At 45.4% G+C, this 15,941-nt stretch overlaps 1 protein-coding gene and 1 long non-coding RNA gene across 3 annotated transcripts in view; both read left to right on the top strand.

Annotated features, from left to right (window-relative positions):
* Positions 1 to 7,279: 7,279 nt before the first annotated feature.
* EPM2A (EPM2A glucan phosphatase, laforin) overlaps positions 7,280 to 15,941 on the top strand; it is a 57,871-nt gene continuing 49,209 nt past the window's right edge. The window contains exon 1 of one of the 2 annotated variants that reach the window (XM_075924371.1): positions 7,280 to 7,600. In XM_075924371.1, coding sequence (XP_075780486.1) covers positions 7,339 to 7,600 — 262 coding nt within the window. In that variant the 5' untranslated portion in view covers positions 7,280 to 7,338. Of the gene's footprint in view, positions 7,601 to 7,887; positions 8,029 to 15,941 lie in introns of those variants that run through there. The other variant, XM_025184112.2, reaches the window with a different exon arrangement.
* On the top strand, positions 7,851 to 12,110 carry LOC142827903 (uncharacterized). Its single transcript, XR_012902705.1, has 2 exons — positions 7,851 to 7,990; positions 11,922 to 12,110. It is a non-coding gene; the product is annotated as an uncharacterized LOC142827903 (long non-coding RNA).

Below are 15,941 nucleotides of genomic sequence, written 5' to 3'. Positions count from 1 at the left end.
TTCCCTGGTGTTGGCCAGAGTGGCCACCAGGGAAACCTGGGGAGGGCTAGCCTCCCACTAGTTCGAACTAAAGGGCTACACAGCCCTTAGTTCGAACTAGCTAGTTCGAACTAGGCGTTAGTCCTCGTAAAATGAGGTTTACCTAGTTCGAACTAAGCGCTCCGCTAGTTCGATTCAAATTCGAACTAGCGGAGCGCTAGTGTAGCGCATAGGAAAGTTAGTTCGAACTAACGTCCGTTAGTTCGAACTAACTTTCTAGTGTAGACATACCCTCAGTGATTTAAAAGGCCTGAAGTTCTGGCCACTGGCACAGTAGCAGCAGTGGCAGCTGTGGGCCTGTTTGAATTGCCAGGTCCTACGGCCGTTGCCCTCTTTGCTTCCCCCATCAGTGGGCCTGGTTTTGGGAATAAATTAAAAGAGCATAGGGGCTTACTCAATTTATATGGGTTAGCCATTTATGTATATTCTGAAGTTGAGAGAACAAGTAAATGAGGATAGCTAAAAATTCCTTTCCCTCCAAAACAATTGCCCTTTTTTTCTTTGGCATACCTTGTTCAAGAATGGCCAGTGAAAGAGCAATTATGAAAGTTTAAAGCCATTTCAGTATGTTCTTACACTGAGCTGCAGAGTTAACTCTGCTTGATCTCCCTTGATGTGGGAAATTGCAGACATGAAAACCATTTAAAAATGTGAGTCTAACTCCATTAGAGTTAATGGAATTGCTTTAGATTACATCTGATTTGAGATGCTGGTTCAAAGTGCCTCTTTTGAAGACATTTCCACTCCTACCTCGTTGTCCATATTTTACCTTTTGTTTGTAAACGGACATAAATATATAGTACCAGATATATAGTCCTGCTGTAGTCCAGACACTAAAAGGAAGTATCTTGGAGCTTTGCATAATACTACAATGTAGTACTGGCAGGAGAATTCTTTTCATTTTGTAAGAAGGCTGTGCCAAAAGCAAGCAATTTTAAGGAAACATCTAGTTAGAAAGAGATGGGAATACCTTTTGAAATCATACCAACATTACAAACACTAGAAATGTATCAATGTTCAGGATAGTCCTACAGTAGACATACACACTTTTGAAAATCTAAATCAAGTATTGTGGACATGGCCCACAGTTCTTCTTTCACTTAGGTTTCAGTCCTGAAAAGACTTGTGCATATGCTTAACTTTATGCCCTGTGAGTACTGAGTAGTTTTCATTACTGTAAGTGCAAGTTAAGCATGAGCGTAAGTCCATGCAAAAATAGGGCTATACTGTAGTAAAAACTAAGTGTGCTTCTTCCCCCATTGCTTAAGCTCGAAACAGCACGTATCATTTAGCTAATTGCGCATGCCTTTGAAGCTGCTAAACTTTCTGCTAGCTTTTTTCATATAAGGGACCTAAGTAAACTTGCAGCAACCAATCACGTTGTGACACGCTGACCAGAAGGAATGTGAAATCTATAAAAGTTTCAGCTCAGGCTGCTCAAGGTCGACCTTGCTTTGAGCACTGAGCTCCTTTGTCGACCTTGTTTGCAAACAATAAATGGAGTTGGACCCAGCCTGAAAGTGTGACTCTCTTCTTGAGGCAAATTGGACTAGCCTCCAGAGGACGAAACTAGCAATTTATGCAACAATACCATGTTAAATATTTAGTAATTCTAGGAATTCAATGTGTTATACCAGTGTAAAATTAATGCAAATGACAGGAGAATTAAATCAGGTCCATATCTTAATACATTTTTGTTGTTACCAGAAATTTACCTATACCAACTACATTCAAAATACATTAAATATATTTAATGCAATGTCAATAACTGTTTCTCATTCACACTTCATTTGAAGTCATTTTATATTTCAAAGTCTGCTTAATGTTATGCTATTGAGTTGACTTTATTTATTCAGAATTGTTCTAAAGATTTGCTCTCGTGTAGCAATGAAAAAATTGTTGTGGATGTCTCATATTTCAGGGCAAAATTCACAATATTAATTTACTAGTGGTTTCTTAGAGACAAGTTAATATCTAGTTTAAATTCTTCAGAATGCTAGTGATGCTTATAATGCATGAATTCTATTATATAGCATCTAGGGATTCTTTAATACCTACTGTTACCAAGTCTTCATATCTTAGGTAAAACATGCTTCTCTGTATGTATTTGTCTATATGAGAGCTTGGTATTTAAAAAGATAAAGTTAAGAACTTCTAAAGATGTTAAAAACAAGATGAACAAGTGGGATTCATTTAAATAAAAAAGATTCTAAGAAAGTGGTTTTAATGTGTACATCATATTGATTTGTTCATTTTTAGTAACCAAAATATAACCTGTATGTTCTTGGCCACATTTTTACAACAAGGTCTTTGCCTGCCTATTTAATATATAAAGATGAGTATGAAGCCTCTTCTGAAGCAAGTAGAATAAAGAAACCTATGGCTTGCTAAAAGCACCACAAGCAACTAATTGACAAATACAATACTGAACAGAAAAAAGCAGCATCTGTTTGAAACAAATTAGGAACTTTCTATTTCAACTGGTTTCTCTCTTTTTTTTCATTTGTTCTTGAAGAAACAATATCAAATTAAAAAAAGTCAATCTTCTGTCTGGATTTTTTTAATCTACCCTTGTTACAATTTCTACTTCAGTTTATTATAACTTAAAGAGAAAATCTCCCTTTGAGAACATAGGAATGTAAGAACGGCCATATTGGGTCAGACCCTGGGGTGAAAGTAATTTAAATTTCTCACAACCTGCCCCCCTTGGAAGGTGGTGTGGGGAGTTGTGATACAGTAGTACCTATAAGAAATTTAAGTGTGGGATGGAGAGCAGGGGGACTGAGGGCAGAGGGTTGGGAGGCATGAAGGGCTGGGGGGGAACTCAAAGCAGGGCAGATATGGAAGATGTAGGATTCAGGGAAGGGGGGCTTAGGGATGAGTGTGTGTGGGGTGTCATTTCAGGGGATGCGTTTCTCTTCTGCCCCTCTGGGGCAGCCAGAGCAAGAGGACACAGCAGGCTCTGCACTTTTTCCTCACTTCCTAGTAACAGCGAACAGGGGGAAAAACCCACACTGACCAGGTAAGTGTGGCTGCAGCTTCCCCCAGCTCCCAAAATGGCAGCTGAGGGGCCTGGGGCAGTCCCAGATGGGGGATCATCCCTAGACACCTCTGCTAACTTACCTTCTTTTCCCCAACTTTACTCAGTGATGTCCATTTAGGCCATCTAATGATCCTGGGTTTCCTATGCCCTGGGCTCAGATAATTTGTGCAACCATTGGGTTGCACGCTTGGCAATTTTACCTCATTGCTCACTCTGCTCTCTTAGACGAAGGACCATGTCCCCAGGACCAGGTGCTGTCTGATACAGATGTTAGGTACTTTTCAAAGCCACTGCAGGAAAACTTAAGTCACCACAGCTCCAATCTTGACCCATTTAATGATTTGTGGCTTTATTAACTGCAAGTAAAACTATGAATGAACCAATTAGAGCCCCTTCCTGGCAGTGTCAGCTAGGTCCCAGTAATCAAGCTTTCAGCCGGCAAGTCTTAATGCTCTTACAAAGGCTCTTACCCACCTGCTGCAATTCAACTGAACATTCCATCTAGCAATCGAAAATGCATTTACTGTGTCCTCAGATATTACCATAGGCATGCGTACAGGGTGTGCCGGGTGTGCCTAGGCACACCCTAATGTCTTGGGCCAGCTAGTGACTGCCGGAGGAGGAGAGGAATTTGTGACGGAGCGCCACAAACCCTCACTTTAAATTCCCCACGGCCATCTACGGGGCACTGTGGGGCAGAGTGCGCATGCGCGGCGTGCTGAAATGCCGCGGAACAGGTGAGAGGGGAGACGCCTGGCTGTGACGTGACATCACGGCCCGGGACTTTCAAACTGTGTGGCCCAGCTCCAGAAGCAGCTGAGGCCCTACTACAAATGTTGGTTGGCCCGAGCCATTTTTGCGCTCCGGGCCCCGCAACACCGCCCCTTATGCACCCGGGGGCGCCCCGTCCGGCCCGGCAGCACCGTGTGGCCCCCCGAGGCACCTTCCCCTCAGCCTGGCAGTACTGCGCGGCGCCCCCTCAGGTGCCCTGGGGACACCGTGCGGCCACCCCTTGAGGCACCCTCCTCCCCGCACGGCAGCACCACGCAGCGCCCTGGGGATGCTCCTGCCCGGCCCAGCAGCACCGCACGGTCCCCCCGAGGCGCCCCGGGGACACCCCTGCCCAGCCTGGCAGCACCGTGCGGCGTCCTGGGGGCACCCCAGCTAGGGCCTGGTCGGCCTGTAGCTTGGGCCAGCTCTGACTCCAGCCCTGCGAATTGGAGGCAGAAGCCGAAGGGAAGGAAGGGAAGGGGAGAGGAGGGGGAAAAATAAGAGGAAGGGGTGGGAGAGGAAGGGGATTGTGCTGAAGGGAGGGGGAAGATCAGGAGAAGAAAGGGGAAAACACTAAGGGACAGGGTAGAGGAGAGGCAAATGCCAGAGGGCCAAGTGGAGACAATGAGGAAAAGGGCAGGAGGGGAGGTGTCAGTGGGAGGGGGGACAGGGTGATGCCGGGAGAGGAGAGGGTAAGGGTTTTGGGGGCTAGAGAGGAGAAGGGGAGGTGCTGGGAGAAGGCTTGAAAGAAGGGGTGGGAATGAGGAAGGCAGGGATGGAGCAAGGCATGTGTGAGGGCACAGGAGCATGAAGGGAATGGGGGCAGAGGGTAGTGAGGGGGTGGGCATCAGGAAAAAAGGGGGCAGGGGCACTGAGGGAAGGGGGACACCAGGAGGGTGCAGGGGTAATGGAAGGTACAGGTGCCAGGCGATTCTGGGGGTGAAGCAGAAGGGCAGACACCTGCAGGGGAGGTACCAGCACCAGAGAAGAGAGGCAGGGCAGGTGTGTAGAGGGAGGTGTTACGAGAGGGGATGAGGAAGGGTAGCTCACATGATCAGAGTGGGGCTACTGGAGGAGTAGGCACGGTGGGGGGGAGAAGGGCTGGTGGAGGGGGGCAGGTCTCAGGAAGGCTGAGGGCAGTGAGAAGGGCAAAAGTCAGGACAGCAGAGGAGGGCGAAAGGTTGGGGGGCAGCAGGCACCAGGGGAGCTGATGGAGCAAGGGGAGGAGACATGGCAACAGAGGGTAAAGGTAGAGATTTATGAGATATTTATTAATAACTTGGGTGCCAGAGTGACACATCCAAACAAGCTACATGCACAACTCAAAATTCATTCTGCTCATCGGAGGAAACTTAGAGGGAACACTTCCCCCAGCCTCTCCACCCTGAGTTAATGTCTTACACATTGGGGTAATGCAACTGCAGGATAGTTGCATGAGGGGAGTTTTGGGGGGGGCAAACTAATCCATATTGGTAGGAGGATAGTGGGAAAAGTCCGGGGGGGGGGTCACATGACACCTTTTGGTCATGTGTCCATCTTGCCCAGAAAGTGTTGCCTCCAGAGGTGTGGCCACTGGGGGTCAGGAGCGTGGCTAACAGGGTCAGGGCTAATGGGGGTAAAGTACATTTTTAAAAAATTCTTTGGGTGCACACCCTAATGAAATGTGCTGCGCACGCCTATGGATATTACCTGTCTCGTGTCCATCCACAGGTTTCACTTTGCCTACAATCCCATACATAAAATGACACTACTGAACACATTAGCTAACATTCTTCACCGATATCAATCCTGCAAACACTTCTACCTGTGAGAAGATGTTTGCAAGATTGGGGGCTTAAACTGTAGTGTAAACTATTCAGTGTGGATCAGTGATGGGCAATATAGGCAGCTAGTGAGCGGGCCACAAGTGCCCCTCCATCTCACTGGAATGCAAGATTGTTGTAACCAAGATGGTTTCCATGAATAGGGTAGTTTTTCTACCCATGCCTTCGTACCTAGAATTCGGGGGGAGGGGGCGGTGCTGATTAAACTGTAGCAGCGTGTTGTTTGGATGGATGTAGAGGGAGCACATGGCTTCCAGAAAGTTGCACGCATTGAGCACATAACTCGCTTCATATACCTGCCGGCTGCGTCTAGACTGGCAAGTTTTTCCGCAAAAGCAAGTGCTTTTGCGGAAAAACTTGGCAGCTGTCTACACTGGCCACTTGAATATCTGCAAGAACACTGACTTCCTACTGTATGAAATCAGTGTTTCTTGCGGAAATACTATGCTGCTCCCGTTTGGGCAAAAGTCCCTTTTGCACAAAGCTTTTGTGCAAAAGGGCCAGTGTAGACAGCTCAGATTTGTTTTGCGCAAAAGTGCACCTAGATTGGCACGGACGCTTTTCCGCAAAAAGTGCTTTTGTGGAAAAGCATCCGTGCCAATCTAGATGCCCTTTTCCGCAAATGCTTTTAATGAAAAACTTTCCCGTTAAAAGCATTTGTGAAAAATCATGCCAGTTTAGACGTAGCCTTACTGTATGTGCATGTACTTTAACACAAGTAGGAAACAAACTATACAGACAGAAAGCAGCTGACTCTGGCAATCCGGTGGGCAGGCAACAGTAAACAAAATGTCCCTCAGGCTACAAATAGAACCCCAATGGGATGCAGATTACTCACCATTGTGCTAGCCTGTTTCTATGACAAAGACACAAATGTAAATGGGGCACCCCAAAGAAGTGGGGTGCATAGCTTCAAGTAGTAAAAATCTCCCTATATATAAACCACTAGGAGGCATTAGCCTAACACACACATTAGAAAAGCTGATGACAACAGTGAGAATGATGACCAACACACCGGGGCATTTTCCAGGAGATATAAATAGCGCGAGTGCAAGTAATGCAAATTTTACGGGCTCTGTGTCCCTCTCTCTCCCCTTTACTAGACTTCTGTTTGGTTTGCTAGTAGAACTCAAGCGATTATTGGTAACAGCGCCCCGTGTCGTCCCTGCTGCGCACAGTGGGGCCCCTTCTACTGCTAACTTTTCCACTGCAGCCAACTCCAGGGGTGAACTTTCCCGGCGCGAGCGAGGGGTCCCCTGGCCGCAAGAAGCCCCCCCCCCCGAGGAGGCTCCGGGGCTGCTGCAGAATTGAGCTGGCGGCAGCCACAGTTCCACGCGAGCTAAACTCACAAGCTGCGCTAGGACCCGAACGAGCCGCGTGCCCAGCGCCCGACACGTCGGCTCCCCGGGAGCAGCACGCGCTCAATCCCCCCCTCCCTCCTCTTCCCGCACATGCGCGTGAGACCCTACACACCAACAAGTGGCGCGCCCGCTTTTCGTGCCTCACACCCGTGCGCCAGGTGACGTCACATCCCAGAAGCGCGCGGCATGTGGGGTCCCTCTAGCGGTGGGGAGGTGACAAGTCTCCCGGGGGGGGGGGGGGGGGGGGGGGGTGCAGGACTCGTTCACCTTCCCCGCGGCCGGGAGCGGGCCGGGCGCTACCATGTTGTTCCGCTTCGGGGTGGTGCTGCCGGCCGGGCTGAGCGCGGGGGGCGCGGTGCTCCTGGTGGCCGGCTCGCGGCCGGAGCTGGGCCAGTGGGACCCGCAGCGCGCGCTGCCCATGAAGCCCGCGCGCCCGGCGGCCCCGCTCCCCGCCCAGGAGCCCGCGCTGTGGCTGGCGGAGGCGGCGCTGCCGGACGAGGAGGCCGCGGGCACCTTCTGGTTCAAGTTCCTGCGGCGGCGCGGCGCCGACACCGTCTGGGAAGGTAGCGCCGGGGACCTCCCCCCGCCCCGGGCTGCTGCTCGGCCTCTGCGGGGCGGGGGCGCAGCCAGGCCGGGCCGCGCGGAGAGCAGCTGCTGCCGCGGGACTCCCGTTGCGTCTCGCTTGTAGGGAGCTTGCCCCCCCCCCCCCCCCCCCCCGCACGAGGGGTTTTTCTGGACGGTGTCCCGGCTGCGGGCTCTGAGCGCCCCCGTCTAGTTCCCCAATTATCCGCTTTCGAACAGCCCTAACTAACCGGCGCTGCGGAGAAACCCCTTCCCTCCAGAGAGGAAGCCTCGGCTCTACAGTAGGGTAGGGCCCCCCGGCTGTGCCGCTGTAGTGCAGGGGAGCCCGAGTGTCTAGTATCAAGGAGCACGGGGGGGAGAAGTACCGCGAGGTGGGCACCCACGCTTTGGAAATGTTATCACGTCATTGGTGCGTGTCTCGGATGTTTATTTGCATGTGTGAACAAGCCTTTCGGCAATAAAGTTTAAATTCCTTTGTTGGATTATACCCTGAGTGGAAGATGCCAAGAAAGGGATGTATAATGTAGTTGTCGAATGGAAAAAACACCTTCAGCTATGCACCGTGAAGTGTTTGGTGTATGGCCGTTACAAAGGCCAAGAGAAATCAACCCATTAAGACACGGTGGGGAACCTAAGGCCTGGGCTGCCTGGATCCGGCCCCCAAAGGGAGTTCAGTTCCCCGCCCCCAGCTTTTAATAAGTCCAGTTACTTTTAATAACTCCATTCATCTGAAGTAGTCAGTTGTACCCACCAAAGCTCATGATACCATCTATATGTTTTGTTCCTCTTTAAGGTGCTGCAAGACTATTTGTTGTTTTTTAAGTTTTTCCAGTTACAGATCCGGCTACCTCTGAAGCTTTTCTCCTCCTCAGTCAGGGGCCACATCTGTGAGTGTTTGTGGGGGGGGAGGGGTTGTTTCTCAGTTGTGTGTGGCCCCTGGCTGATTTTTCTGTGGGTCAGTGGTCCCCAACCCAAAAGAGTTCCCCACCTTTGCATTAAGAGCTTTATTATGTGTTTACTGTGTAAAATTTGCTACTTAACACAGCAAGTGAAAGGCCTAATTATAACAATGGCATATGAATTAATTGGATTGCTTCATTTTGTAATTATTATTTGTCTTGTGGTAGCATTCAAAATGTGCTCAGTTTTTAACAGACAGTCTCTTTCTTGAAGAGCTGAAGAAACCAGATACTGATAAATAGATGGGATTATAGTAATATAGTAAACCACTAAGCGCAGTATTTGATCCAGATAAATCTCTCAACTTGTAATTCTTTCCTTGTAATCAGTATTCATATAGACTTAAGAGTCCTATTGTGCAAAACTGTCACTGTAGCTCTGATATTATCCAACAGGATTGTAACAGTCTCCCTCAAAATATAGAAAGCTTAGCTTTCTTTGGAATAAAATTGCAGCCTCAGGATTTTGGGGATTTTTTGGTCAGGAAAAATAGAGAGGCAGATTTTCAGTACCGTATATACTCGAGTATAAGCCGAGTTTTTCAGCACAGCTTTTGTGCTGAAAAATGCCCCCCTCGGCTTATACTCGAGTCAGCATCTCGAACTGAGGCGGGCAAAGCCGCAGAGGCGCGGGACCCGCCCCCCCCGCGGCTGCGGCTTCAGTCCGGGAGCCTGTGGTCTGCTGGGGACGGTCCCCAGCAGACCACAGGCACCCAGATTGAAGCGGCAGCAGCGGCGCTTCCCCGCGCCTCTGAGGCTTTGCTCTGGCAAAGCCTCAGAAGCGCGGGAACCCGCCCGGTGCCCCTGGTCTGCTGGAGACGGTCTCCAGCAGACCAGGGGCACCGGAGCAGCTTTCGCCCCGACTCATTTCCTACCCTAGGCTGCCTTATTTCCTACCCTAGGCTTATACTCGGGTCAATACTTTTCCCCAGTTTTTTGGGGTAAAATTAGGTGCCTCGGCTTATATTCGGGTCGACTTATACTCGAGTATATACGGTATTTTTTCTCTTGTATATTGTGCCAAACTCCGAGGTTGGTTGAGAGACCAGAGAAATATAGTTGGAACTTTCTTTGCTATTAGATCACTCACTTTACAGTCAACTTTAAGGATTCTGTCTTTATTGGGTATATGTGAGGAATCCAGAAAATATGTGCTGCTATAGTAGTAAAATAGGGGTGAGGAACCTAAAGTCTGGGGGCCAAATGTGGCCCTCAGCTTACCCAGATCTGGTCCCCCGCCCCCAAGACTCAGGGCTTCCCCTCAGCATTTGGAAGCTGCATGGTGGTCCAGTGCCCCTGCTGCCCCATTGTGGGGCTGGAGCATACAAAATGTACTAGCCTGGGCCACTCCAGGCTCTAGTGTGTCAGGGGAATGTGGGGAGTCACTTTTTCCTCCTCGGTCGAGGGCCGCCTCAGTGAGGGTTTGGGAGCTTTTTGTTTTGTTTTGCTTCTCGCTTGTATGGACCCTGCCTGATTTTTCTGTGGGTCAGCAGCCTGCGACCCAGAAAAGGTTCTCCACCCCTGTAGTAAAGACTTTCTGCCTTTATCAGCCATCTGATTGCTTGCAAAATAGGTGTTTTCTTTTTCGAGTGGATGGGTTTTGGTACTCATCTTTTTGAAGGTATTAGAATAGTACCTTGGACTTTTTTCTTGTAAACACAGAATAGTTAAATTATGCATCCACAGATGATTTTCTAGGATTTTAGTTAGTTGTTGTCTTATTTTTAAAATGAAAATGGAAAAAGTCACATAAAGCATCTTCTAAATTTTTAAGACTACTAGAAAAGAATTTGATTTATCATTCTTCCATATAGTCTTTCTTCCATGTTGTGCATTTCCAGAGTTTTAATACAGGCTGTCCTCACTATAAGTCCAAGATGCATTCCAAAAAACATGGATTTACAGTGAAACAACTTAAAGCAGGCAATTTTTTTCCTGTGACTGACTTCCCTTTGTGCAAATTAGGGGGTTTTCTTGCATGACTTAAGAGCGGGAAATGGGAGGACTTATAACACATCAGTTCCTACAAGCATCAAAGTCTGTAGTGTGGAACAGATGTATCCTGCAATGTCTTATAGCGCGGATGCCCTGTACAACAGAAGACGATTATGATTATGTAGTCTGACATAACACAGACCACAGAATTACACCCAATGTTCCCCGCTTCAAACCCATGATTCACTAAAATATTTAAAAGGAACTCAGCATCTGAACTACGGGTGTGGCCTTTTATATCTAGTGAGATTTTCCATTAAAATAATAAGGTAGACTAGGAAAAGGCCTAGGTTATTATATCACTTTTTTTGTATCAGTTAATTATCTAATCGAGTAGTCAATGGAATTTCCATCGACTACTCAATTAGTCGATATGGGGGGTACTACCACTGCGCCTTGGCACTTTAAATGTAATAAAAGTCCACAGAGCTCTTACTACATTTGAAGTGCAAAGCCACAGAGGGGTTAGCTCCCTGGGATGGCGTGAGCCAGGACTGCGGAGATGGTGCTAGGGGATCGACTTTTAAGCAAGCTACCCCCAGCACTGGCTCCTGCTTCACCCTTCCCTCCCCCTTGCTGCCTCTGAAACAGAGGCAGCAGAAAGTGGGGGGAAGTAACTAGTCAAGTACTCACTTGACTACTCTATGAGCCTGTGTTTATCGGGTAGTTAACTACTTGACTAGTCGCCTACATCCCTAACCATAGTGACATAAGCCTTAGGCCTATCATGGAAAGTGGAATTACGTCAGTGTAGTAGGGCACTTTAGACTGGTGGGAGGAAGGCTGTAGTGTAGACACTGTCATAATTAGTTTGTCATAAGATGTCTTATGTCAACCTCACTGTGTAGTGTCCACCAGCCCGTAGTGTGTTTCAGTGAATTACATTTAATATCTTTGACATAAGAGAGTATAAGCACTTAGTTTTTTGCTAAATCTGTAAAGATCTGATTCTGTGCATTTCTCTGTGATGGGAACATGAGAACTTGAGACTTAGTGTAAGGCAGAAGGTGAATTAAAGGATATTCTCTTTTTAAATAAGGAGCAACTCATTCATACATTTTGAAGTACTATTAAAGTTTAATTCAGTGCACAGAGTAAGCAAGTGACAATACTACTGTGCTTCCTACATTAGGGAGGATATATATGTAAAATTTCAGTCATTGGCATATTCAGGTTATGGAGGAAAGCAAAATAAAAAAATTACAGAGAAACTATACAGCTACAAGTCTGTGTCTTTGAAAACAGCACTTGGTGCTATGATGTACCTTGGATATGTGACTAATGAAATCTCTTATGTCTAACTGAATTAGACATACTTAGCTTGTTTGACAATTTCTTTCTTTTGCAGAAGTCCAGGAAAGGTGAACTTATGAAATCAAAATCTCTCATCCATCCAAAGGAGCAGTAAATGAGGCATTTTTCTAGAAGGGGCCAAGTTCAAAATAATCCATTCTCTTATCAATGATAGTTCCTACAGACCGCTACTATACACATAAACACTATGTGACATGCAATAAAGATAAGTGATTCAAACTTACTTTGGTGTCAGTCTGAAGTTATTATTGTAGAGCTTCAACGAAAAGAGAAATGCTAGGGAAATGGGGCAACTTTATCACCAGGTGTGTCAGAGATACTTTAAATAATTGACTGCTAATAATCATGGTAGGACCCAGGGCACATGAAGAAAATGTACAAGCGAGGTTGTTAAGTGATAGACTTTGATCAGAAGAGCTCAGTTTAGCTAGATTGAAGTCACCCCTTTAATTTGTGTTAAACCATCCTTCAGTTTTCCATAGAATGTAGTTGTAGTGAGACTGTCCTGTACTTATTGGGAAATGTTTCTCCTTCTTTTTTCTCTCTGTGTGTATATATAAACACATTTTTCCTGCCAGGCGACAGAATGACGTCATCAGCATCAACAGGCTCTCTCAGTGAAGGAAAAGTGGCCAGAGAGAGGGGGGTTGGCAAGCATTGCAAGCAGGGGGCACAGCCCCCTAGTACATTATGAAAATGTCTTGAACCAATTTACATGTAACCCTAGAGACTCAGGTGCTGTTCAGTTCAGACATATAAAAATATAAAGGCTTCTATTCACTCGTGAAGTGTTTTGTTTCCTGGGTGGTATATTGATTTTACTCTACTTTTTTCATAAATGCTCCTTCCGGCCTAACCTGCATGGAATTTTATTCTTTATCATGGTGAGTATTCAGAAATCTGTGTTTCCTACCTGGTTGCAATACCATGTGTGTTAAAGGTGAAAATGAACCAGTCCTCAGGAAAATAACATAGTTATAGGAACATCTGCAATTCTGAAGGCATACTTGCAATCGATGGTCTGAATGATATAAAAAAAGAGCAGAATTATGTTTATTACAAATATGTGGATCGAGGCACTCCTATACAATTAAGGAGATTTCATCCAATTATATGTGCTTATTTTAATGCTTATTTTTTGCACATTGATTGCTTTAGGTAAGACAACTAATTTTAAATAGGATTTTAGTCAGGTAATGTTCCTTAAAATATTAATAAAAATACTATGTGTATAATACTTACATATTCAAATTATACTGCAAACAAACTAATCCTCGTAAATGTGGTGTTTCTTTGAAATAAGTAGGTATTATCACTATTTTACAAATAAACTGAGGTAATGGGATCCTGTTTCTTCCAAGCCAGTGAGAAAACTATCATCAAAACGAGAATTAGTTAGGGTATGTCTACACTACCCCGCTAGTTCGAACTAGCGGGGTAATGTATGCATACCGAACTTGCTAATGAAGCCCGGGATTTGAATTTCCCGGGCTTCATTAGCATAAAGCCGGCGCCGCCATTTTTAAAAGCCGGCTAGTGCGAGCCCCGTGCCGCGCGGCTACATGCGGCACGGGCTAGATAGTTCGAACTACGTAGCCATTCCGAACTATCTAGCCCGTGCCGCGTGTAGCCGCGCGGCACGGGGTTCGCACTAGCTGGCTTTTAAAAATGGCGGCGCCGGCTTTATGCTAATGAAGCCCGGGAAATTCAAATCCCGGGCTTCATTAGCAAGTTCGGTATGCATACATTACCCCGCTAGTTCGAACTAGCGGGGTAGTGTAGACATACCCCCAGTTACTGGCTTACATTTACACCACAAATCTATATGCATTGTGGTCAAAATAATGTTACATACAGTACCTTATTGTTTGCTTTTTATGCCCTTACCCTCATTACATTCAAGTCCCTTCTGAAGATGCACCTCTGTTTAATGGAAAAGTTAATGACTAACAATGATAAGCTTGAAGAGTCTTTAGGGAAAAGTTTTCTATTTAAATATTTATATAATATATTTACTCACAACTATCTTGTACACCTTCTCTTACACTATTTGTCTGTCTTTGTATTGTAAACTCCTCAGAGCAGGGATTGTGCCTTTTTCAGTATGCAAATTAGCAGCCGCAACATGCTGGCATCAGAAATAACTAGTAATATTTGAAATTCTTGACTTGTGTTTATAGTCTTTTAACATACTAGTTCAGGTTTTTTCCCCGTGAATTCACTAATTTAAATGGTAGAGAATGGGTAGGGTGTGTTTACTATAAAATGACATGATATACACTCAACCCTGATTAGTTTGGAAAAAAATCCAAACTATCTTGTTCACATTAATCTTCCCAATTTTGTTTTCTAGGGATTCATTGCTTTCCAAATGAAATTGTGCCGATCTCTCATTTTTCTTGTTTTCAGGAGCAGCTGATGCCTTATGGCAAACTCTGGAGAAAAAAAATCAGTTTAGAAACAATTATGCTACAAAGCCTGGGGCTGAGCATGCTGTCTTTGCAGCATTCCCAGTCCCTGCCAAGTTGGGTTAGGCAACTGAAGTTGGATTTTTCTCAATTGGGAAATGGCACATTATAGTTCAAATAATAATTAAAGCAAACTGCATATTTTATAATAAGCACACTTTTGTGTTGTTCAAGAGCAATCAAGCAGGCTGGACAACTTTAAATCAGGCTTATGTTTTAGCTCCTTCCATGAAAGCATTCTACATACATACCAGGCTTTGCTCTTGTCATTGTGGAATAAAAATAACTCCGTAAATGGTAGTGGATTCTTTGTCTTTTAAAATGTAACTATGTTGGCTACCAAAGAGAAGAGGGCACTATTTCACATTAAACTAACTGGTCAAGATACTGGTGTTAATGCCTACATGCTGGGTGCTTTAGAAACAGAACAGCTGTCCCTGGGTTTAAATGTTACTCTTCCCAGTCCAGTGGGTCTCCTTGCTTCCCACAGCTAGGTCTGTTCAGTTACTGTTTCTTGAGCACTGTCTCAGTGCTCTCATCACTGCCTTACTCAGCATGAATTATCAGCCCAAGTAGTGAGTGGTTGTGTGATCAGTGGTCTACTTTTTCTCAGGATCCTGTTTCACATGCCATGTGCTTTTCTTTCTTCAATCTCGCTTTTCCTTCAGCTTTTTTCATTCCCATCTTGCGTCGTCTTTACTTTGTATTATTTTATTGATTTTTTTTTTTTTTTGTAGCTCCCCTCTTTCAGTTTCTTCCACTCAAGAAAACTCTGCATACTTCAGGCCTCCGCTCTTGGCTCTAAGTGGCCAGGACACATGATGTCATAGCTGAGCGGAATGTTATAAAAGACGTGCAAAGGTGCAACCTCTGAGATTCTTTCTGAGCTTGCAGAATTCTGGCTGTGTGCAGCTTGTTAGAAACTTTTAATTCATTTGCTCATGGCATTGTGTTGACAATGTGGAATTTAGTGAATCTATGTAATGAAACTTTAAATCTACAATAGTGATAGAAATGTAGCTGTGTTAGTCTGGTGTAGCTGAAACAAAATACATGACTATGTAGCACTTTAAAGACTAACAAGATGGTTTATTAGATGATGAGCTTTCGTGGGCCAGACCCACTTCCTCAGATCAAAACTTTGATCTGAGGAAGTGGGTCTGGCCTACGAAAGCTCATCTAATAAACCATCTGTTAGTCTTTAAAGTGCTACATAGTCCTGTATTTAGTTTTAAATCTACAGTTTGTGCAGGTTTCTTCTGGCTTAGCTCTATAGCACGAGGCTAGTAGGACTCTGTTTAAGGGGAAACTTTTTAAAGGAGTGAATGTAAGTTATATGCCGAATTACAATTTTTGTTTTTAAAATTTACTTTTCAAATGTATGGCAGCAGTAGGGGGATTGCAAGGGGATAAGTAAGAATTCTACATTAAATCTCTAAGGAAGCGGAATTTCAGGCAATTAATTTATTTCTTCCCTGTCCTATTATTCCTTTCCTTCCTCCAAACTAATATGCTGATCCCCTGAAGGAAACAGCTGTAAAACAAAAGAGAGGTGAATTTCTCTATTCTTTTTAAGGTAGCCATTT

Source organism: Pelodiscus sinensis, chromosome 3, assembly GCF_049634645.1.
Source record: "Pelodiscus sinensis isolate JC-2024 chromosome 3, ASM4963464v1, whole genome shotgun sequence".
Taxonomy (NCBI): Eukaryota; Metazoa; Chordata; order Testudines; family Trionychidae; genus Pelodiscus; species Pelodiscus sinensis.
The sequence above is the reverse complement of the archived record's forward strand: the minus strand, read 5'-3'. Positions and strand labels throughout refer to the sequence as shown.